Source organism: Sorex araneus, chromosome 1, assembly GCF_027595985.1.
Source record: "Sorex araneus isolate mSorAra2 chromosome 1, mSorAra2.pri, whole genome shotgun sequence".
Classification (NCBI taxonomy): domain Eukaryota; kingdom Metazoa; phylum Chordata; class Mammalia; order Eulipotyphla; family Soricidae; genus Sorex; species Sorex araneus.
The window spans coordinates 173,215,076-173,240,089 of record NC_073302.1 but is presented as its reverse complement, the minus strand read 5'-3'; the positions used below and the strand labels follow the sequence as shown (position 1 = coordinate 173,240,089).

The window sequence follows — 25,014 nt, the reverse complement described above, 5'->3', positions numbered from 1 at the left end:
TAGATATAGGCCCCAGACAGACAGTTTGGTGAGATATAGATTGGCCCAAGATAGATTGGCTCAAGATTGATTGGCTCTGAATATATTGGCTTTAGATAGATTGGCCCCAGATAGATTGGCAGACAGCTGGACCAAGTTAGATTTCCCCCAGATAGATAGGTCAAAGATAGACTGGCCTCAGATAGATGGGCCCCAGACAGATATGCCACAGATAGTTTAGCCAAAGTTAGATTGGCATCAGATAGAATGGCCTAAGATAGATGGGCCCATGGTAGATTGGCCAAAGATTGATTGGACAAAGACTGGCCCAAAATATATTTGCCCCAGATATTTTGGCCACAGATAGACTGGCCCCAGATAGATTGGACCCAGGTAGTTTGGCCCCAGATAGCCAGGCTCCGGATAGACTGGCCCATTACAGATTGATCCCAGATAGACTGGCCCCAGATAGATTGGCTCCAGATATAATGGCCAAGGATATATAGAACCAAGATAGATTAGCCCAAGTGATATTGACCCAAGATAGTTTGGCCCAAGACAGATTGACCCCCAATAAACTGGCCCATATACACTGGCCCAAGATAGATTGGCCCAAGATAGATTGTTCCTAGACAGAACGACTCAGGATAGATTGGCCTTAGATACATTGACCTCAAATAAGCTATCCCAGATAAACTCACCCAAGATAGAATGACCCAAGATACATAATCTAAGATAGATTGGCTCTAGATATATTGGGAACCAGAGAGTTAGCCCCAGAAAGACCGATGCCAGAATGTCTGGGTACAATAAACATTTGTCCCAGGTAGACTGTCCCTCGATAGAATGGCCCTAGATAGATTAGCCCCATATAGATTGGCTTCAGAGAGATTACTCACAGTTTGATTGGTCCCAGGTAGACTGGCCCTGCATAGACTGGCCCAATATAGATTATCCCGGATACATTGACATCAGATAATTCGTCCAAGATAGATTGTCCAAAGATAGATTCGCACCAGGTAGATTGGCCACAGATAGACTGGCCAGTGTAGATTGGTCCTGAATAGACTGGCCCCAGTAAATTATCCCAAGGCAGAAAGACCAAAGATAGATTGGCCAAAGATTGGTTGTCCCAACATAGATTGGCCCCAAAAGGCACATGAAAAAATGTTCCACATCGCTAATCATAGGGAGATGCAAATCAAAACAACAATGAGATATCATCTCACACCACAAAGACTGGCACACATTCTAAAGAACAAAAGCAAGCAGTGCTGGCGTGGATGTGGGAAAAAAAGAGACGCTCCCTCACTGTTGGTGGGAATGCCAACTGGTCCAGCCTTTCTGGAAAACAATATGGACAGCCCTTCAAAAACTAGAAATTGAGCTTCCATATGACCCTGCAATACCACTTCTGGGAATATATCCCGAGGATGCAAAAGAGCACAGTAGAAATGACATCTGTACCTATATATTCATTGCAGCACTGTTCACAATAGCCAAAATATGGAAACAACCCGAGTGCCTTAAAACAGATGACTGGTTAAAGAAACTTTGGTACATCTACACAATGGAATACTATGCAGCTCTTGGGAGAGGTGAAGTCATGAAATTTGCTTATAAATGAATAGACATGGAGAGTATCATGCTAAGTGAAATGAGTCTGAAAGAGAGGGACAGACATAGAGGGACTGCACTCATTTGTGGAGTATAGAATAACATCACATGAGGCTGACACCCAAGGACAGTAGATACAAGGGCCAGGAGGAGTGCCCCATAGCTGGAAGACTGCTTCATGAGTGGAGGGGAGAAGGCAGATGGAATAGAGAAGGGATCGCTAAGAAAATGATGGCTGGAGGAATAATTCAGGATGGGAGATGTGTGCCGAAAATAGATAATAGACCAAACATAATGACCTCTCAGTGTTCGTGTTGCAAGCCATAATGCCCAAAAGTAGAGAGTATGGGAAATATTTTCTGCCATAGAGGCAGGGGGAGGGTGTGGAAGGGGGGATATACTGGGGATATTGGTGGTGGGGAATGTACACTGGTGGAAGGATGGGTGTTTGATCATTGTATGATTATAACCCAAACATGAAAGCTTGTAACTATCTCATAGTGATTCAATAAAATTTTAAAAAATAAATAAAACAAAGTTTGTGCCATAATATCCGTGATACGCACCAATACTCATACCTCCTGCTGTCTATCAAAAGAATGACTGGGGGGGTGGAGGAGGGAAAGGGAGTGTGGAGAGAGCACACACCAGGCAATGCTCAGGACTGTCTCTTGGCTCTGTGCTTAAAGATTACTCTTAGAGGAGTTTGGGGATCCATACACGGTGCTGGTGATCAAACTCGAGTGGCCTGGTGCAAGGCAAGCGCCATACCCCCTGTACTACCCCTCCATCCCCTAAGTAGCTGCTTTCCAAAGATTTAAAACATAAGCGGCAAAACACGCAAGCAGGAGCAAGCACATGCAAACAAACATGCACACCCGCTGCTCTCTTGCTGCCGTTGCTATCATCAGACCAGCGTCTGCCCCCTCTGTGCAAGGTGCAATTTGGGGGACCAAGAGAGGACCTGCAGAAGCGATGTGAGTCCTTTCGCTAAAGCCCTCGGGAGAGTGCCTAAACTTTTGCTATCTTCGTGGGAATCCTTACTAGCCAGAAGTTGTGCCCGGGACGCCGAGCACAGCCAGACGCCCCCAGCGTTGCTGAACCCCACCTCCTCCCACGCAGGCCCGGGGCCGGCCTTAAATAATAGTTGGAGTAACAGCCCGGTCCCTTTCCTAGCCGGCATCTCCGCCTAGAGAGGAGTAGTAGTTTGGGGAAGAAGGTGCTCCTCCCATCCTACTACCGTTTCGCTCAGACAAGTGGGTCCTGTCAGACCTGATAGTTACGCAAGTAAAGTAGCATCATGTAGAGGCACTTCTTACAGATCGCCACGCCAATCTCAGGACAACTTTTTAAAAAAAAAAATCGCTTGTTCATGCTTATTTTTCTAATTGCTTGGAAAACGTCTGGATTATACGCGTTGGCGGGCACGCGCGCGCACCGTCCAGGACCTGGCTCAGAGAGCGGCGCAGGCGCCGTGCCTGCCGCTGGGGTTCGCCGCGGTCCAATCCGCGATCTGCAGCGCTTCCGGGACTCTGGCGCTTGAGTGGTTAAAGCGCAGGCTCAAGAACCCGCCCGCTAGGGGCATACCGCGGTCGGAGCTGCGAACGGCGGCACTTCCGGGAGCTCCGGCACATGCGTGGTCTCCGGCGCATGCGCGGCCTTCGCCAGCTGGCGTCCCGCGGCGAGTCCCGACCTGTGGCGTCTCTGAGGGTCTCTGGTCGGTACCCGCCGCGCTCCCGGAGCCGCCATGGGCAAGGTGAACGCCGCCAAGCTGCGCTACCTGAGCCGAGATGACTTCCGAGTCCTGACGGCGGTGAGGAGATGGCGGGGGCGCCGCAGAGCCGCTTCCCGGGGAGAGCGGCTGGGCCTGGGCGGCGGGCGGCAGGGGACAGCCCTGCCGCACAGCCCTCCGCGTGCAGGGTCCAGGTCTTTCTGTTTGCCTTTCCTTGGGGTCTTTGGTGACCCCTGGCGGGACTCGGGACCGTAGGGGATGCTGGGGATGGAACCTGGGTCTGCCGCCTGCCAGGCCAGCTGCACTCTGTCTCGCTCCCTACACGCGTTTTGTAAGTGTCAGATGCTTGGTACGTCAATGCTGGGAAGTGTTACCGAGCCAGAAAGTGTGTAACACGAAGCAGGCACAGGCGGGGTCGGGGACGAGCGTGCCTGGCACCACCGCAGTCGACCTGAGCGCGCCTGGTTCCGCGGGCCTTGCTTGAGTGGTGCCGCCGGCCTTGACCCGCAGCGTCGTTCTCATCATCAGTCAGGCGGGAAAGCGGGCGGGGATACTGAGAAGGAAGCAGCACGGGGGACCCCTGCAGCCCCTGGGAGCGGAGGGAAGAGCCTTGGTGAGCGCAGGGGCGAGAGCAAGGACCCCAGACATGGTGGCTGGACACCGTGAGTGGAAGGCTGAGGGTTCCAGATCCATGGGAGAAAAGCACCAGATTCTGAGCTGTTCGCACGGGGGCCAGAATGTTAATGCGAAGAGCAGGGCGCTTGCCTTGCACACTGCATTCCGTTCAATTGCCACATCCCGAATCCGCCTGCAGTGATGCCCGAGCACCACCGGGTTTGGCCCAACCCCACGCTCCCCATCACTGCTCCCCCCAAAAAGACGGAATATATTATAAGTACAGGGAAGCCCCTGCATGTTTGACGAAGACTAATTTCACGCCTTGATCTTCTGCGCAAAAATATATTATTTTGTAACCTAGAGAATCTTATCAAAAGATAATAGCTCCCAAGTAACTCAGCTACTTCATTTGTGCAAAAGTCGAAGTTATGAAATAATGAGAATTATACAGTGTGATTCACATGGGTTCTTTTTGTGTTCTTTTAAAGGTTCATGTTTGGACTTTAAAAGTTAGTCAACGGGCTAGAGAGATAGTAGAGTGGGCACGGCTTGCTTGAATGTGGTCAAACCCCAATTCAGATGCCCCACTGCATTTGAGCCCAGCCAGGAGTGAGCCTTCTTGTCTTGAAATTTTTAACACCAGTCTACTAGCTGTTCCCTGTCCTCGCCTTTTTCATAGGTGCCCTATACAAATCTTCCTTCCTTCCTTCCTTCCTTCCTTCCTTCCTTCCTTCCTTCCTTCCTTCCTTCCTCCCTCCCTCTCTCCCTCCCTCCCTCCCTTCCATGTATGTCTTTCCTTGATAGTCTCTTGTCTGCTACTAATACACTCCCACATCTCTCCGGGTCAGTCTCACGTGCTACATTGTCTGAAATTCATCTTGCAGCTAAAAAGTGTATTCTGGTGGAGCCATTGGGTTTTTTTGTTTGTTTCTTTAAGCTCTTATCTTTCCCTATGTTCTAATAGGTATCTATATACTTATTTCCACTGTTAGCTAAACATTTTCCAAGAATAAAACATTAACATTTTTTTTTTAATCCCCCACAATGCCCAGGTATGGTACTTAAAGACAAGTATTTAGGTGACAGTAAATATTTTATTTTTTAAAATTTATTTTTTAATTAGTCACAGTGAGGGTACAGTTACAGATTCACACATCTTCGTGCTTGTTTTTCCCTCATGCAATGTTCGAGAGCCCATCCCTCCACCAGTGTCCATTCTCCACCACCAATGAACCCAGTATCCCTCCCACCCCCCAATCCCATTCCCCCCACCCCACCCGGCCTCTATGGCAGGGCATTCCAATTTGTTCTCTCTCTCTCCTTTTGGGTGTTGTGGTTTGCAGTAGGGGTATTGAGTGGCCATCATGTTCAGTCTCTAGTCTGCTTTCAGCACCCATCTCCCTTCCTGCGTGGGATCTCCAATCACATTTTACTTGGTGTTCCCTTCTCTATCTGGGATGACTTTCCCCCAGCATGTGAGGCCAGCTTCCAAGCTATGGAGCCAACCTCTTGGTATTATATATTACTATTCTTGGGTATTGGTCTCCTACTCTGTTATTTTATATTCCACAGATGAGTGCAATCTTTCTATGTCTGTCCCTCTCTTTCTGGCTCATTTCACTTAGCATGATACTTTCCATGTTGATTCACTTATAGGCAAAGTTCATGACTTCATCTTTTCTAACAGCTGCATAGTATTCCATTGTATAGATGTACCAAAGTCTCTTTAACCAGTCATCTGTTTTAGGGCACTCGGGTTTTTTCCAGATTCTGGCTATTGTAAACAGTGCCGCGATGAACATACAAGTGCAGAAGTCATTTTGACTAAACTTTTTTGTTTCTCCAGGATATATTCCCAGAAGTGGTATTGCTGGATCAAATGGAAGCTCAATTTATAATTTTTTGAGAAGTGTCCATACTGTTTTCCAAAGGGGCTGGACCAGTTGGCATTCCCACCAGCAGTGTAGAAGGGTCCCTTTCTCCCCACATCCTTTCCAACAGCATTGCTTTTGTTCTTTTGGATGTGTGCCATTCTCTGTGGTGTGAGGTGGTATCTCATGGTTGTTTTGATCTGCATCTCCCTGATGATTAGTAATGTAGAGCATTTTTTCGTGTACCGTTTAGCCATTCGTATCTCTTCTTGGAAAAGTTTCTGTTCATATCTTCGCCCCATTTTCTGATGGAGTTGGATGTTTTCTTCTTGTAGAGTTCAACCAGTGCTTTATATACCCTTGATATCAACTCTTTATCGGATGGGTATTGGGTGAATATCCTTTGCCATTCTGTAGATTGCCTTTGTATTCTGGTCCCTGTATCTTTTGAGGTGCAGAAGCTTCTTAGTTTAATATAGTCCGGTTTGTTTACCTCTGTTTCTACTTGATTGTTTAGTTCCGTGTTATCTTTGAAGATACCTTTAGCTTCAATATCATGAAGGGTTTTGCCAACCTTGTCTTCCATGTACCTTATGGATTGTGGTCTGATGTTGAGGTCTTTAAACCATTTTGATCTGATTTTTGTGCATGGTGTCAGGTCGAGGTCTAAGCCCATTCTTTTGCATGTGGTTGTCTAGTTATGCCAGCACCATTTGTTGAAGAGGCTTTCCTTGCTCCACTTCACATTTCTTGCCCCTTATCAAAGATTAGATGATCATACATTTGGGGTTGTGTGTAGGGATATTCCACCCTGTTCCATTGGTCTGCAGCTCTGCCTTTGTTCCAGTACCATGCTGTTTTAATTGTTACTGCTTTGTAGTAAAGTTTAAGTTGGGGAGGGTGATACCTCCATCATCTTTTACACAAGAATTGTTTTAGCTATCCGTGGGTGTTTATTGTTCCATATGAATTTCAAGATTGCTTGATCCATTTCTTTGAGGAATGTGATGGGTATCCTTAATAGGGATTGTGTTAAATCTGTATAATGCTTTGGGGAGTATTGCCATTTTGACAATGTTGATTCTCCCTATCCATGAGCAGGGGATATGTTTCCATTTCCTCATGTCCTCTTTTATTTCATGGATAGCGTTTTATAGTTTTCTTTGTAGAGGTCCTTTACTTCTTTAGTTAAGCTGATTCCAAGGTATTTGATTTTCTGGGGCACGATTGTGAACGGGATTGCTTTTTTCATGTCCCTTTCCTCTGTCTCATTGTTTGCATATAGGAAGGCCATGGATTTTTGGGTATTGATTTTATAGCCTGCGACTTTGACAGTAAATATTTTAGTGTTTGTCACATCAGGAACTACTACTGAGCTTTTACAATCCTTGCATTTATGCCTGCGGTTCAGTAGATGCATGCATTTAGTAATGTCCTATAATTAATTGTTTGGGAAGTTGCTTTGTCAGACAAGTTAGAAGTTTATTTCTTGACAAAGTTTTAATAGACTGTCTCTGTCTTGGTAATAATTATGTAATGATTCCTTTCATTTCAGGTTGAAATGGGCATGAAGAATCATGAAATAGTTCCCTGCAGTTTGATTGCTTCCATAGCCAGCCTCAAACATGGTGGCTGTAATAAAGTTTTAAGAGAATTAGTGAAACATAAACTCATAGCTTGGGAACGTACCAAAAGTAAGTATTTGGTTGACTCACAGCCACCATTAATGATTTTTTTTCTTTTTCAGAGATTGGGGGGTTATACCAAGCAATGCTCAGGGCTTATTCCTGGCTCTGCACTCGGGAATCACTCCTGGTGATACTCGGGGACCACCCGAGTGGTGAGGATCAAACTCAGTCAGCCTCATGCAAGGCAAACATCCTGTCCACTATACTATCATTCGTGATGTTTTTATTATAACTGACTTCGCCCAGGGCATGTATTCAGCAGGCACTGCACTTTGCAAAGAGCCCTACTTAGGGCCAATATAGTATACTCCAGCCATATTCATTTGGTCAGAGCAGTCACAGGTCCCTCCCAGTCAAGGAGGAGAGAAAATTGTCTCCACCTCCAGAGAGAGGCTTAGCAGGTTCCAGTCACACAAGAGCAAGTAGTATAGAGATGTTGTTGCTGCAATTTTTGTGAAATATAACCTGGCACAGGACTTCACGGGCATGACTTCTCAAACCATCCGTGCTAAAGCTGTACTTCTCATAAGATACAAAAGTAATGACTAGAAAAAATTAAAAATGCATGTGAATTCTTTATTATCAAAGACACAAAACAAACTGATGAGATTGATATGCCAGTGTCTCAGCTGCACCATCACTTTTCAGTTTCTGTTTCTCGTTATAGTGACAAACACTGTTTTGTACCAGTCTGTGGAAATGCAGCGTGAAAGGAAATGCTGCATTCATAAAACTGGATCATATTTTACCAGCTAAGACTTCCTGTGTTTTTAAGCTTTCCTGAGCTGAACTGACTGAACTTGGTGATGCACTGTGCCTGAGATCTGGTCTTTCTCCTCTGGCCTCTCTAGCTGTCCAGGGCTATCGGCTGACAAATGCAGGCTACGATTACCTGGCCTTGAAAACTCTCTCCGCTAGACAGGTTGTCGAGTCTGTGGGAAACCAAATGGGCGTTGGCAAAGAATCTGGTAAGTGCTGATAGGACGGTTGTTTCCTTCACTATACATAAGAATTATTCATCTCTTTAGTTTTCCCATTTTTGGCCAATAAAACAAAATTAGAATTGTTGGTCAGAGCAACACAGATTATAAAATTACCCATAGTTTGCTAACTTGTTGCTTTTTCATAAGTTTGTCACAAAAAAAATGAGTTTCACCAAGTTAGTTAGCAAGATTAGTTTTCTTTTAATGACCAAAACATTGACATAATTTACTTTCATTTTATAGCTGAACTTTTGAACAGTTAAAATATGTAATGAAGAAGCAGTAAAGATACTGAATATGTAAATCCCCATTTCTACATCAGAACAGTATGATCATGAAAGTAGAGTTACTTCCATGTAATGGTGTGTAAACACACACAAAAAAGAAAAAGGGGCGAGGAGGGGAGCACCTCACCGGGCACTGGGCACTGGGCAGCGGCGCTGTCTCTCCCGCCGTCCGCGTTCGGTAGTCTCCAGCCGCTTCCCCTACCCCGGGAAGGTTGATGGCGATGATGAGGCAGGCAAGGAAGGAATGAGGGCCAGGCTGGTTGATCTCAGTTGCAGTTTACTCATTCCCATCTCCATTCTCCTCTGATTTTCCTCCTGCTTCTTCCTCCCCCATCCTACTTCATTCTCCTTCTCCTCTGGATCTGGATCTCGATCTAGCTTCTCCAGATCTCGCTCTGGAACTGACCTGGGAGTGGCCCCCCAGCCCACTCTTTCAGCCTAGTTAATCCCCCAGCATGAGGGGTTGGGGCTTACACATAGGCGTGGTCACAATCAATAGGGGTAAAGTTCTTTCCCTCAGGGGATGCTTCTTCTAGGACAAATTCTCTTTCAACAGGACACCCACCCAAGAGCGGAATACCATGGGTGTGTTTCTTCTCTCCTTGTCTAACAAACATATAAGCATTCATAATATTAGTAATTTTGTATGGACAAGCAAGAGATGCATTAAGCGTATAGAATTGCTCTCCTGGGGTCATCTCGATCTCAGACTACAGTGCTCAGGCCAGATTAGTCTTTCCTATCCCTAGCAGGGTCCTAGTCTCGTCATTGCTTTTGGATCATGACATGACATGTCCATGACCAAGCTCTTAACATATAGTTAAGCTTTAGGCACTTTGGCCAGGCCCATCTTGATGGCAGGGTAGCACATAACTCACCGCTTGCCCTGGGTCCGTCCCGTCCCTCGTCGGGACCCTGCCTTTGGGGGTGCTAGGAAGTAAGGGCAGCTGAGGCTAAAGTCGAGAAAGCAGATGCCCGGGAGTCAATAATATTTGAAGCCAATTAAATCCCATGTTACCAAAGCATATTAACAACTGTCTTTCTTTGTCCATACAAAAAGGACATTATTTTAAAGTAAACTATCCGAAAGACATATGGAGAGGATAAAGGCAATATTAACTTACAATACAAGTTTACTGTCCTAGCAAGGTCTGACCTTACAAATTAACAGTCTGATTAGGGGAAGAGTTACAGATAAACAAAGGAATGGAAGTGACTCGAGCACTTTGACGGGTGTGACTGATACACCTAAGCTCCTAGTGGCAAGGGGAGCAGGACATACCAATGTAGTCTAGAATTGTTTAGGGATTATTACCAGATAAAGCTAAAGTCTTAATAGCAAGGGAGAAAGGACAAACCAATGATATCCTACATAAAGGTAGAAAAGGCATTATAAAGCATTCATCTCCATAGGGTCATATAAGTCTCACAGGTGTGCTAAGAACAGCAGTGTGTTTGTGTAAGATGAAACAGGAATCTCTTAAGATGAACCTCCCTTTCTCTGTTTGTTCAACTTAAAAAAAAAACCACGGTTTTTAAAGACTTCACGGCCTGTAAGATGAGCAGTATCACAGAAGTATAGTCATGCAATAAAACATAAATCTTACTCCTCCACCAAGATTCCTGTTTCTCCTTCCAAAGCTGTCACTGCTGTTCTTACATGGCTTTCTAGAAGCTCCCTGCATTAATACAAGTATATAATGTCCTGGGGTTCTATGTATTGGATATGTGCGTATGTTCACATCTTCAGATCCCAAGTGAAAGGAAGCCGTATTTCGTGGTCTCCCATGTTTTTGTGTTCACTACCCACGGCATCTTTTTACACCACACATCTCATTGTCATTTTATTTTGGTGTGAAAGCCTTATAGACCTCTCTGAAAATTTGCATATAAATTTGTAATACATTGTTAGAAATTTAATTATTTGAGTAAAAGTTATGTACACTTAAAATTCTTAATATATTTCCTCCAAAATTTGCACTGATTTGTGTTTCGAATAGGGTGAAAGACTGCCTCTCAATAGAGACTGGTGGTGACTGGAATTACCCATGAATAATTCGAACATGTAATACCAGCATTGCAAATATTAACTAGTTTAGATAGCTGAAATACTTGGGGAAGAACTTCCCCTCATTCTAATTTGTCATAGGATTATATTCCAACAATTATTATGGAAACATGTTGAAAAAAATTATATCACTTTGGCACTTGTTGGACACTAGGAAACAATGAGATGTTTCTCCAATGAATTGAATTGAATGGGGCTGGAGATAGTATAAGGTTTAAGCCACTGGCCTTGCATCCCACCAACCCTGCATCCCTGGCACTCCATAGGGTCCACCAAGGGGTCACCCTTGAACACAGAGCCAGAAACTGCTCCTAAGCACAGTCAGGTGTGGCCCACAAACACCCCCAGAATTCCCCCCAGAATCCGTGAGTTGAACATTAAGCACATTAGTAAGCATTAACCTTTGTCACACCACTTGTGTGGTGATTGTTTGGTAGTAGGTCCTAATACCTGTTGTCTTATCATTTTTACTGGAATTAATTTTACAGGACAGAAAGTATTCCAATTACTAGGATAAACTTTGATACAAATAAATTCAAACTCAGAAATGTTTCTGCTGATTGGAATGGAATTCGACTAATAACCCTTTTTAAATCTGGCTTTAGATATTTACATTATTGCTGATGAAAAAGGCCAGCAGTTTGCATTAAAGCTTCACAGACTGGGAAGGACCTCATTTCGGAACCTGAAAAACAAGCGTGATTACCATAAACACAGGCATAATGTGTCTTGGCTTTACTTATCTCGTCTCTCTGCCATGAAAGAATTTGCCTATATGAAGGTATTTTTCAAATGATTTTACCGTTTTCAGCCCAATAACACTTGTAGCTAAATGGTTATAGTGACAGACATCAGTCTCCGAGTTGCCCCAATTTCCTTTTACTCTCATTCCCGAGCCCTATAGAAAACTTCTAACCGTTGAACTTGCTTTCTTGGTGATTCGTTCTGTGGGAGGTATTTTGGACTGTTCAAGTGTGTGAAGATAAAGTAGCCTGAACAGTTTATGAGATGCTACCTCACAGATGTGTATGTATGAGTGTTTGTCTAGACACAAGTGAGTGAGCGCCTTCTGTGGGAACATGCAGGTCTCAGATAAGTTGGCTGGTACTTATCTTTCTCACATTAGAAGAGATGCCAGTTTGTAAATTTGTAAGTAAGAAAAGTAAAAATGGGGCCGAGTGATAATACAGTGGGTAGGGTGTTTGCTTTGCATGTGACCGACTCAAGTTTGATCCCCAGCATCCCATTTGGTCCCCTGAGTACCACCAGGAGTAATTCCTGAGTGCAGAGCCAGGACTAATCCCTGAGCATCACTGGGTGTGATCCAAAAAAGCAAAAAAGAAAGAACTGGTAAAAGTCTTTTTGTCACCTCATCATCAAAATTAATTTATTCAGTACCTCTAATAATAGCCGAGTTAAATCTCCCATATTTAAACACTAAATAGCATTGTATCTATTCTCTTCAGTAAAATTTTTTCTAGCATATCTTTAAAAAAATTGTTTTAATTACTTATTTATGTTTGTGTGCTCACTTTGGTAATACATATACTAAAATTGGAACAAAAATTTTTGGTTTTGCTCCAGGTTTTTTGTTTGTTTGGGTGGCACACCTGGCTGTGCTCAGGGCTCCTGTCTCTGCACTCAAGGATCACTTCTGGCAGGCTCTGGTGTCTCTCTAGGGTTCCAGGGATCAAACCCAGGCCAGGATAATCACCCTACTTGCTGTACTTCTCGCTGGCTATGGTTATGACTTTTGTTTTGTTTTAAGGGCCATGCCTGGTAGTCTTGGCAGGGGGAAAAGGGGGGGCACCTAGTGGCAGGGATTAAACTTAGCCTCACACATGCTGGATGCATGGTTTACCATGTAGAGCCACATCCCCAGCCCCGATATTCCATACATATTTTGTTGTTGCTGCTATTTCGTTTTTGTAGTGCTGAGGGTCACACACTTGTTAGGGCATTGGAGATCCACTGGCTGGGGCTTGAGTCAGGGCTCTAGACATGTGAGACAATCATTCACCCTCTGAGCCGTATTCTGGGCCCTTATTTTAATTTTTAAATTGGATCTTTAAAAATCACTGTAGTTTATGATCATTTGGGGGGGGTGGATTTTGGTATCTTTTGAGTGTAATTGATGTGCCTAAACTCTTGATATATCAGGAAGAAAAAAATCCCAAGATAGCATGCAAGAATAATGCTGCTGCTATACATGTTGGGGATTGTATGTCTCAGAGCAATAGTTTGTATTCTGTAGTAGTCAGTAAGCAGTTTGGTAGGGATTACATGTTTTTCCAGAACTGTTTTCTTGGGCTATTTGTACAAAGCGTAAGAATAAAACCTGAGTGTACTTAGTATTCTTCCTAAGAAACATTGATTTTTTTTTTTCCTTTTTTAAGAGGGAATGAAATTAATTGGGACAGGGACTCGACCACCATGTCAGTACTCGAGATTACTTGTTCTTGATTGCCAAGGCAAGCCCAAAATGATTTGTATTAGGGGAAAAATTTAGAGGGAGGCAAACAAAAATCTTTTGAAAGTAGTTTGGTTCCTCTACAGAGAAGGTAGAAACTGGAGTACACAATTTTTAAGATTTACCTTGTTGGGGCCAGAAATAGTAGAACAGGGAAAGCACTTGTGTTGCATTTGGCCAACTTGGGTTTAATCCTCTCACATAGTCCCCCTGAGCCCTACCAGGAGTGATACCAGAGCACAGAGCCAGGAGTAAGCCCTAAGCATTGCCAGTTACGGTTCCAAAACAACAATAAAAACCACACACACACAAATTTGATTCACCCTTTTAGTGAGTAATAATATGTTGGATTTTTTTTTTTTTTTCGTTTTGGGTCACACCCAGCGATGCTCAGGGGTTACTCCTGGCTTTGCACTCAGGAATTACTCCTGGCGGTGCTTGGGGGACCATATGGGATGCCGGGGATCGAACCCGGGTCGGCCGCGTGCAAGGGAAACGCCCTACCAGCTGTGCTATAGCTCCGGCCCCCGTATGTTGGATTTGTTTGTTTGTTTGTTTTTGATTTTTGGGTCATAGCCAGCAAGCCAAGCATCACTGCTGGGGACACAGATGAAAAGGGCAGCATTTGTGGATGACAGAGGGTGCAATTGCAGATAGATATTTTGAGAGAACCTTGGAAATTTGTAGGATACTGGACAGAATAAGTTCAATGTGAGGGAGAAGATGAATTTATGAGTTATCTAATGTCATATTTGACTCAATATTAGAGTATGTCTATTGTTACACAATAGATTTATATTACATTTTGTGGTCTTTACAAAGGTCAGTACTTTACAAGCCAAAATGCCTAATCCACTCAATTAGTTCATTTTCTAAAGTGCCCAAAGACAGAGACTGGAGAGAGAGTACAGTAGGTGGGACACTTGCTTTGCACATGACCCTGGCATCCCATATGATCTCCTGAGTTCCCATCTGCAGTAATCCTGAGTGCAGAGCCAGGAGTAAGCCCTGAGCACCACTGGATGTGATCCCAAAACCAGATGACAAAAATAATGCAGATACTACAATTTATTTTTCCATTTGGATTTTTTAGCACACGTCTTTAAGTGGTGGAAACTTAGAAAAACATAAAGGAAATATCCTGAAACTGAGAGTCTCAAGAAACTTAAAGCTGCTTTAAGTCAGGCTTTGTCACACTGGTGTTTATGATCTTAAAAGTGCAAAATATTTAGTGTGTTCAATAGTGAGTGTTTGGTGGAAAAGTGAGTTTAAGCTGGTTTAAAATTTTGTTTTTATGTACTTCTCATTTGCTGTTGTGAATTAGTCTCATAAATGATTATGTGTTACTATAATTTGTGAAGTTCTGCTGTTTTTCTAATTGTGGACAGATACATTTACTTTTGTTTCCTAAAAATTAATGACTTCTCTGTAGGTTTACTTTCTTTTTCTTATATTTTAGGCATTATATGAGAGGGACTTTCCAGTTCCAAAGCCAGTTGATTATAACCGCCATGCTGTGGTCATGGAACTCATAAATGGTTACCCTCTGTAAGTATTCATAAAACAGTGGGTTCTGATATTTCTGTCATAAATTCAAATTTTTATAACAAATCTTGTGTGTCAAGTACTGCCTTAGGGACAGCAGTAAATTAAAAAAAAGCTTTTTCTTTTTCTTTTTTTTCACAGAAAGCTTACATTCTGTAGAAGTCATACAATAAATAGCTAAATAAGGGAGTATCTGACATGCTAGTGAATGCTATGATGAAAGCTAAGCAGGTTGACCCAGCAAACTCCTGCTCAATCCCCGCCACTATATAGAGCCTTGAATAGCCCCTAAGATTGACCGGTATAGCTCAGACTCCCTCTTGCTCCCCTAAAAAAATAAGGCAGGGTTAAATGGGATATGACATTCCAGAGTAGCCATAGAAGGCTGGTACTTTGCATAGGGGAGTCAGAAAAAATTGCACTGATGTGTTATTTTGTGTGTAATCCTGAAAGGAGAGAGAAAACCCTACCAGTAGCTAAGAAACTGTTCCAGGACAGCGGAACATCAGGCAAGTCTTAGGTATGGTGCATGCCTTCCTGTTTGGGGAATGGAGAGGTCCAAGAAGGTTTCCATTTATTGAAATGTATTCTATCTAAAACTCTTGTCAGTTTAAAGTGAAGGCCATTTTGAGTTGATACATTTCAAGAATTTCTTACTTTGAGGTCATGGAAGATTTTGAGCTGACAAGTGTCATGTCATCATTCTGGTTGATGTATTGAGACAAGGACATAGTTGGAAAGCAGGTTAGGAGATGGATATAATTGTCCAGGCAAGAAGTGGGGTCACATATGAAGGAGGTAAAAAATGACCACACTAAAAAAAGAAAAAGAAAAACGACCACACTGTGACTACCATTTAAAGTGAGCCAATATGATTTGTTTGGACTTACCTATTGATGAGAGAGAAGGAGCAAGTGAAGGAGGAGACCAAAGTTGTTTTGACCCCAATAACTAAAGGGACGGAGTTGCCATTTCTTAAAATGGGAAGGGATATGGGAAGAGCAGTTTAAAAATGGGATAGGAAGATTCCGTCGGGACACGGTCCTAAGTCAGCTGCCTAACAGATCCAGGGAGAAGTCAAGATTGAATCAATACACCCACTGATTTTAAACCTGTGAACTTGCATGAGGTCACCAAGAATGAGTCTCAGTAAGACAAAAAGTCCCATTTGAAGAGCGTGAGGGGCTGGAGTGATAGCACAGCAGGTAGGGCGTTTGCCTTGCACTCGGTCAACCCGGGTTTGATTCCCAGCATCCCATATGGTCCCCCAGTACCGCCAGGAAAATCTGGAGGTCTGGGAGAAGTTGAAGAACTGTCCTAAGAGAATGACAAGAAATGGGCAGTGCAGAAAGAGGAGAGCCTGAAAAATTGGTGGGTGATATAATTAGGCAGGTGTTTGAAGGAGGAGGAAGAAGTTGACTGACAGGTCAGATATGATAAAGACAGAATTGTCATTGATTGGGCAACCTTGATTGAAACCACTGGTAGTAAAGATAAAAGCTCTTTCATTATTAGAAAGGTGTTTTAAATGACTCCATTGGAGTGGAAAGGGGGACGTTCAGAGAAAGCACATAGAGAAGAGATTGGCTGTCAGGAAGACCGAAGAAGGGTGGCATGGTAATGGAAATACAGAATCATCTGCAGGCCTACACTTACAGGGCAAGGGACACTGGTGGAGGGAGTAGTGTCATATGCATGAAACCCTAGCGTTAACAGTATTGTAAATCACAGACCCTAACTGAAAATCCATAAATACTTTTCAGATGTCAAATACACCAGGTTGAAGATCCTGCATCAGTATATGATGAAGCTATGGAACTAATTGTCAAGTTGGCGAATCATGGATTGATTCATGGAGACTTCAATGAATTCAATCTCATTTTGGATGAGGAGGACCATATCACCATGATTGATTTTCCGCAGATGGTCTCAACTTCACATCCAAATGCAGAATGGTCTGTATACTGAAAAGTCTGTGCTCCACTCAGCTTGTGTTCAGTGAAGCCCTTCCAGATTCCCTTCAGAAAATTTCTTTATTCAGGAGCAAGATATATAGTTACAAAATAGACTTTAAATAACATTTACAACAAACAATGCTAAAACATGAGTCCACAGCTGTTGAGTGATTTGTCTTCAGATGATTAACCAGTTTTAGTAAGATAAGAAGAGTCCCAAAATAGAAGTCATTTTACAGTTACCAAAATTAGAGGCATTCTATGATGTTTCCAAGTTTAAGCAGCAATAATTTATAGGGAACTAATGTGATTTAACTTGATTTATAGGACCCATGTACCAATAACAGCTGGTATTTGAGGAGCTCTAATTTTAGTTTTTTAAATAATGAATAATCTTTTCTCTTTCATGTAAAAATTATGAAGTGTCACACAGAAAGGATTTTGTCATGACTAATTGCTAATGGATAAAAATAAGCCACTGAAAGAGTTCTTGCTTTTGCAGGTATTTTGACAGAGATGTTAAGTGCATTAGAGATTTCTTCATGAAGCGCTTCAACTATGAAAGTGAACTTTACCCGACTTTCAGTGATATCAAGTATGTACTCTGATTGCCTAAGATGCTTGAATTTAAAGGCCTAATTTATTTGGGTCTAATTAACACTTTCATCTGAAAAACATTTCAGCTAGTGACCACTGGCCTTATAATTGATGCTGAGTGTAACTTTTATAAGGTATATAAACATAGTAACTTTTAAAGAACTAGGAAACACCGTCTTTGGTTTCATTGAGGCAGTTCTGCCGATGGTTGGGTGGGAGGAACATAACTAGCTTCTTCTAAATTTACAAACATTCATCCAATATTAGATGCTGTGTGTTCATCTCATATGCAAGAAAGCCAGTTTGTTTATTATTTTTGTTCTTCCTTTCTTCAGAGCTTAAACTTTGACAAAACATAAGTACACATACATTTCCAATTCCAAGTTTTCTCATTTTTTGTACTTAAATTATCTTGCTTGGGGGTAATTATTTTCATGTAAGAGTTCTCACCTCCTTTGAAGTTAATTTGTTAAGTGGAATGGCAGCTGAAGGCTCTGTGGCCTTTCTGCTGTCTATCACTTTTTATTGGCCTATTTCATAACGGTTAACGGGCACATTTTGATTTTGTATACTTAGGTAATTTCAGTGTTACAATTTAGGCAGAGATAAGATGTCTGAGATGATACGCTGTGAATCGAGTCTGTGCCTCCTCAGCATGGCCAACTGTGTTAGGTTGGTGTCATTCTCGCTAACTGTGACCTGTTCTAGGAGGGAGGACTCTCTGGACATTGAGGTCTCTGCCAGCGGCTATACAAAGGAAATGCAAGCGGATGACGGGCTGCTTCACCCAGCGGGCCCCAGCGAGGAGTCGCAAGATGCAGAGGAGAGAGCTGGCTCCTGGCTGTCCGAGGAAGAAGCATCCGAAGCAGAGGACGGAAGGGAGCCACACTTTGTGGCTGCCTCAGTTGGCCATGGGCGTAGGTCCTCAGGGGCCTGGGACCTCCCGGAGGAAGAGGCAGAGCACCCTGCCGCACAGGCCTTCAGAATGACCGAGCTCAGTCAAGCGCTAGGAGACATGAAAGAGCAGGTTGCGGGACGCACTTGTCCGGCTGAGTTTTCCAAGGAGAAACAGACAGGTGATAGCGACGATGACCTGGCTGCAGGCTCCGAGGAGTGCGGAGACATGTGCCCTCAGCTCATTGACCTGCAGTGCCCCCTGGAACCTGGGCTGCTCAGGTACGCACGCCTGCTGGGCACTCCTGCTTTGATCTCGAGACTAGACTCCAGTGCTGCTGCAGGAGGGGTGCAGTGTGGCTCCCACCCGAAATGTGCGTGGCAGCTGTCTTCTGCACCAGCTGGGTGAAACGGAAACACCGTTTCTCCTGCTGACTGACCCCGCAGGGTCTGCTGGTGAGATTTCTAGGAAGTTTTGCCCTCACATGCAACCTGGGAACTTGCACTGAGTGAATATAGGTTTCGTGATAGACTGATCAGGTTTTAGATGGAAGAACAGGGAGTACTAAGAATGAGTACAGGTTTCTCAATATATGGATCGGGTTTGGGGTGCGTGAGTTCATCTGTGTGATTGTACATTTAATGACAGTCCAGCAAACATGGGAACATGCCCATAAAACACTGCAATCTGAGTCTTATAAGGGACTTTTTTTTTTTCCTTTTTACTGCTTCTTTTTTTTTTTTTTTTTTTAAATTAGAGAATCACCGTGAGGTACAGTTACAGGCTAACAAACTTTCGTGCTTGCACTTCAGTCATACATATAGGCCTCCTGGTCCTACAAGGGACTTTTAAGGTAGTCAGGATTGGCAGATTGTATGATGCAGCTGGTTTTTATTCTAGGGTTGTTTATCTTTTCCTCACAAGAGATCATCAGTTGAAACTCCATGAAATCGTCACGTATAAGTTGATCAGTGTAATATATTTAAAATCCACCTGACATGAGTTCTCTGATAGATTGAACACTTTTATTTGTCCATATAGTTAAAAGTGTTAATGTTATCTCAAGATTTTTTTTCTTGCAAATATTAACGTCAACTTCAAATTAACATGAGATCTAAAACTTAGTTTAGTTTGTAAGATTTAGGGTATCTTATCCAGAATTGAATAACTAGTTTATTAAAGTAGTTTTACTTGTTTCAGAATAGCATCGTGACAAATTTAAATCAAGAGTACGCTTTTAAAAAACATTTCTCAGTTCTTACTCATACTTGTATTACACAGCTGCCTCTTTCTCTGGAAAGCAAACAAAACGTGAGAATTTTGATCCTTTTCCCAGTTGGCTCCATATCTCTATTCTTGGAGCTACTGCCACTTAAATAGTAAACATGTGAAATTAAAATCAAGCATGAGGATCTTGAATAAAGCTACACTGGTGAAGTAGTCTTCTGAACACAGAATAGTTTCTGGATGAGCATTCTTGGTCAGATGTTGAGCAAAATTTTATTCTCCAGAATAGGAACTTAGTATAATAGTTGTTGCAGAAGAACGTTGACTTGGGAATTAATAGAATGTGTGCTTCTTAGAAATTAGCTACAGGTCCACACTGAGGCAGTCTGGGGAGAGGACTTGTGCTAAGCGTGTACAAGGCCTGAGCTCCATCCCCACCCTGTGTGATGCCAAGCCAGACTGGAGGTAGGCCACGCATTACAAAGTCAAAACTTTGACCAATCTGAAACTGGTTAAGACTTTCCATAGTTGCAGTTTTTTCTGCTATCTCCCTATAGCAAACACTGTTTCCACTTGATACTATGGTGTGGGAAAATGGCCAAAAGGAGTCCCATTTATTTAAATTAGGAGAGACAAGTTTGTATAGTTCATTTGTCAGAAGAGAAGCAGGTTCATAATAAAGTCTGGTTTAAGGAAAACAATAAGTTTTGATGGTCATGAATTTTTCCCATTTCAAATATTTTACAGTAACAAAACACCAGAAAAATGTTTATTGTGTTAGGGCTGAGGTATCAATTCTACGTTCAGCAATTTTGAAAGTCATGAACTCAGTGGTATTCTCTACCTTTTTGTCTTACTAGCACTTCAGGAGTGATTCTGAGTATAATTATGAAAACTAGATAAATTATCATTTTGGATTTTTGCATTTTAGAGATGAAGATACAGAAAATGTTCATCGATCTCGAACAAGAACTCTGAGTGTCACTTCTGCGGGCAGTGTTTTAAGCTGTTCAACCATTCCTCCGGTAAATAGTCTTTCAGCATTTCTCTTAGATCATTTCCATGTACCCCATTCCTAAGCTGAGGCACAGTGAGGGTTATTCAAACACACAGTTCACTTGTTATCAGTATCCAGTTATAGCAAGAGCAAATTTAGTAATAAAGGAAAGAGAATTCACTTTTAGCTGCAGTTATCCAGAGCTTTTCAGGGGAAGGCTGGATGTAACAACTTGAAATCAAAAGATAAAATGCAGAGAAATTTCAAGTCAAAGGGGGAGTTTGTAGATTGTCCTGCAGTCTGGATCAGTGTTTCTCAGCAGGGCTCATACCACCCCCGGTGAGCCCCCAGGATATTCCAGGGGTGCTGTCAGCAAAAATCAGTGGGGGCATGGCATGAGCCACAGGGCAGCTGGCAGGACGGGGACTAAGGAAAGAAGGTGGGAAAAGGCAAGAAGCTTGTTGTCAAGGAAAAAAAGCTTGGTGTCCATCCGACCAGAAAGTTTGAGCATGTCATGTGTGGTCACAGAGCTGCATGTGGAGCGAGTCATGGAAATGTGGCAGTGTGAAGGCTCAGCAATCTCCAATCCCATGCAAACCCTGATGCAGAATGAGTCAAGATGTTTCTGGCAGTGCTTGCCTGTGTCAAAATATTTGGACCAAAAGAAGGGGGGAAGGTTCTCAAAATCCTGGCCTGGAGCATTGCTTCTCGCCGTGAGCAGGATGCCCTTCAGGGGGGACTGGAATAGTTCATCAGGGTGGTCAGCAGCAGCCTCGGATGCAGTCGGTGGTGGGGAGAGGGGGACTGTTCACTTAAGGCAGCTTTGCGGGGGGACACTGAGTGAATTTTGTTCTGAAAAATTGGTGGGCCAGAAGGGACCACACCCAGGGGTGCTGGGAGGCCATCCTGTGCCTGAATCACTGGACCTGCTACCTAATTAACATCGGAGTTACTACCCAGCCTCAGTGCACGTGCGCGCAAAGCCTGCTAGGTTTCCTGCCGTAGCTTAAGCATATTAGCACCATAGCTGCAGTATGGAAATGCATCCACTTTATTAGCTGGTTCTAAAATTTTGAAATAGAAAAATGGAGGCCAGACAGATCGTATGGTGGGAAGGCATTTGCCTTGCGAGGGAGTTTGGTTCCTGGAACCCTCCACGGTTCCCTAAGGCTGACAGGAGTGATCCCTGAGTATAGAGCAAGAAAGTAAGCTGAGAGCACCCTGGGCATACCTCCTCACCAGAAGAAAAGGTTGTCGTTGGCAAGTTCCATCCTTTCTCTAGGCAGACGAATTGTGTAAACATCCAGACATAGGTATCTTACTTTTTAATAAATTCATGAGGCCACCATCAATAAAACCAACAAAGTACATTATATGTGCCTCCTGAATTATTTTGTTTTTTTATTTCTTCTTTTTGTTTTTATATATATATATATATTTGCTTTATGGGTCACACCTGGGAATGCACAGGGGTTACTTCTGGCTCTGCACTCAGGAATCACCCCTGGCGGTGCTCAGAGGACCATATGGGATGCTGGGAATCGAACCCGGGTCGGCCGTGTGCAAGGCAAACGCCCTACCCACTGTACTATTGCTCCAGCACCATAAAATAAAATATTTTAAAATGGACTTTTCTCTCAAGTTTTCACATAAAGAACATTACCGTGTAGGGTTTATAGTTGTTCTCTAGATATGTGATCTTCTCGTTTCTCAGCTGTTCAGAGGATTGTCATCAAGGGGAAGAGCAAGCAGACTGTTTAGAAAAGAAATGGATTTTTTCCTTGGGAGTATTCTGGAAGGGTCTGTTTAAACATGATGCATGCGACCTGATTTTCAGTGCCTAGTTTCAGCACTTTCTTGCCTCATTTACTTCTTGATTTGCCTGTTACAGATTTCGGTGGTCATTTGAGTGAAGTGGTATGAAAGATACTTCTTATTGTTTAAAAAGGCCTTTTGGTTTTCTCACACAAATTTGGGAGTATAAGCATTGGCATTGTGACTTGGTTTTTCTGTGGAATTCTGAGTGCATTGCCCTAGACTTTATTGTAATTAAAATACTGTTTGGGGGGAAGTGGGGGCTGAAGAGATTGTGCAGGGATTGAAGTATTTTCCTTACATGCAGTTCACTCAGGGTCAAACCCCCAAGCCCCACTAAAAGTGATCCCTGAGTTCAGAGCCAGGAGTAAACCCTGAGCACCTCAGATGTGACCCAACACCCCACCTCGCAAATAAGATACTGTTGCACATTGAGAGTCCTCTGGCTTCCTGGGTGGGTCCTGTCTTAGGTGGATCACTCACACTTGAAACCTACAGTCCACCTGCTTTCAGTTCTCAGATGTCAGGTCTTCCTAAGTCCTGGGTACTGCCTGGAATACAGCGTTCCCATCTGCATCTGTGAATTCCGAGTCCTCTGTGCTGTCTGCACTCTGTTCCCTTCTCTTCCTTTCCTCACACTCAGAACCCTCTGACTGAAGGAGCCTGAGCTTGTTAGCGGCGTTAATATTATCTGGAGCTGGAGCAATAGTACAGTAGGTAGGGCTTTTTGCCTCCATGCAGCCAACCAGGTTCAAACCCCATATGGTCCACCAAACCCCGTCGGGCATGATCCCTGATACAGAGGAGTAAGCCCTGAGCACTGCTGGTTGTGGTTCCCCAAAGCAATATCCTCTAGCCATTCTTTGTCTCCCAAGTTTCAGGTTACAGGTGGATCCGGTCAGGAAACAGTGTTAGGCACCTTCATCCTACACCTTGTGCCTCTCAGGCCCATAGTCAGTGTTGGAGCAAAAGCTGTTTGTGCCTTGCATCGGGGGGCACTTACTAATGCGACCCTTGCTTCAGTCAGTTGTGATGTCTGATGTGGGTTAGAAATCATTGAAGTGTAGGCTCCAGCACTTGGGGGAAATGGTATTTTGAACAGAAAATGTGAATTTTCTGTTTTTATAAGAATTTTCATTTCTATAAGTCATAATTTGGCAGCCCATGCCTTCAGTGATGGTAAATGATTCTAATGTATGACTTTGTTATGAGAAAGTGTTCTGTGTGTCCCTAACACTCTGCACTTTCCCTTCTAAGAGTAGCGATTTGCAGCTTATTGCTTCACCTTAATTCCAGAGACACTCTGGGATATATTTCATCAACATTTGGAATGTTCTCAAACATAATTTTCTTCTTCTAAACCAAAACCATGTAAGGCAAAGGAGAAATCCTTTTGTCTTGTGAATGTTTGGGATTTGGGGGGTTTATTGTTTTGGGGTTTGGTTTTTGTTTTTTATGGGTTTGTTTTGTTTTCAGTTTTTCTGATAGACACCGGGTGGCACTATGGTTGTGTTAGTCAAAGGATTGTTACTGTATTTGCCATAATTTGTATTTCCATTAGGAATTTAATTTCCCCTATTTTATAACTAGTTTGGAATGTCATTTCATAGCTGGTTTTTATAGAGCTGTCATATTTAGAATTTTTTTAATTCATGCTCTTGACAGAACTTTGAAAAATAGCCATAATATAACCCTGTTTTGTTGACTGTCTATTCATCAGAATGGTCAGAGTGATATTAATTCATGAAATCTTTCCAGGAACGGGTAAAACAGAAGGTGAAACGTCAGTTGACCAAACAGCAAAAAGCAGCTGCCAGACGTCGATTGCAGAAAGGGGAAGCAAATGTATTTACCAAGCAACGGAGAGAAAACATGCAAAATATAAAATCAAGCTTAGAAGCAGCCAGCTTTTGGGGAGATTAATATGTTCATATCATGACTATTTCTGTATATATTTTTTAATCCTTCCAGAGCATCCCTTAATAAACTCTTATACATTTGACTGATTTTAATGTCTTCTAAAGAAAAAATATGAATCTGCTAGAGCAGTACCATTTTCCATATAATTTAGATGACTGATAAAATCTGCTGAAAATTTATTTTTAAAAATAATTTTTATAAGAAATATTTGGTGATTTTTTTTTTAATCTAAGTATAATATTTTGGTTTTTGTATTGCATAGCGGTCACTCCTGGCTCTGCACTCAGGAATCACCCCAGGTGGTGCTCAGGGGACCATATGAGATGCTGGGAATCGAACCTAGGTCGGCCTCGTGCAAGGCAAACGCCCTACCCACTGTGCTATTGCATATTGAGCCCCTCATTTTTGGTTTTTGTTTGTTTTCAGTCACGTGAAGTTACAGTTACTCATGATTGGGTTTGGGGCACACAGTGTTGCAACACTGGTCCCTTCTCCTTGTCCATTTCCCTCCACTAATGGCCCCTTGCACCCCCATTTACCACCCACCCATTTTTTTTTTTAACATAAAGTTTTTGCACTCTGGTTTACAGTACTCTTGCTAATAAGATTTGTTTTTGTGGTGGTGTTTTTTCAAACCTTTCCCAAAAACAAAATTGCTTGATTTCAAGTCCCAGCCATTTCCACTTCACAGTGGTGCAAACCAAGACAGTTCGTATTTCTCCTGTCCTGCCTCATTTTCCTTGCTGGTAA

At 43.0% G+C, this 25,014-nt stretch overlaps 1 protein-coding gene across 1 annotated transcript; it reads left to right on the top strand.

Moving 5' to 3' along the window:
• Window positions 1–3,176: 3,176 nt before the first annotated feature.
• On the top strand, window positions 3,177–24,346 carry RIOK2 (RIO kinase 2). Its single transcript, XM_004613112.2, has 10 exons — window positions 3,177–3,409; window positions 7,373–7,511; window positions 8,357–8,473; window positions 11,449–11,624; window positions 14,773–14,861; window positions 16,622–16,813; window positions 17,316–17,408; window positions 18,119–18,586; window positions 20,464–20,557; window positions 24,103–24,346. Exons 1-10 carry the CDS (start codon window positions 3,344–3,346, stop codon window positions 24,265–24,267), a joined length of 1,599 nt encoding a protein of 532 aa, XP_004613169.2. The 5' UTR covers window positions 3,177–3,343; the 3' UTR covers window positions 24,268–24,346.
• The last annotated feature ends 668 nt before the right edge of the window (window positions 24,347–25,014 follow it).

Coding starts and splice junctions, on each gene's coding strand:
- RIOK2 (XM_004613112.2), top strand. CDS start 3,344: ATGGGCAAGGTGAACGCCGCCAAGCTGCGCTACCTGAGCCGAGATGAC. Junction 16,814..17,315: donor TCACATCCAAATGCAGAATG/GTCTGTATACTG, acceptor TTGCTTTTGCAG/GTATTTTGACAGAGATGTTA. Junction 18,587..20,463: donor CTGGAACCTGGGCTGCTCAG/GTACGCACGCCT, acceptor TTTGCATTTTAG/AGATGAAGATACAGAAAATG.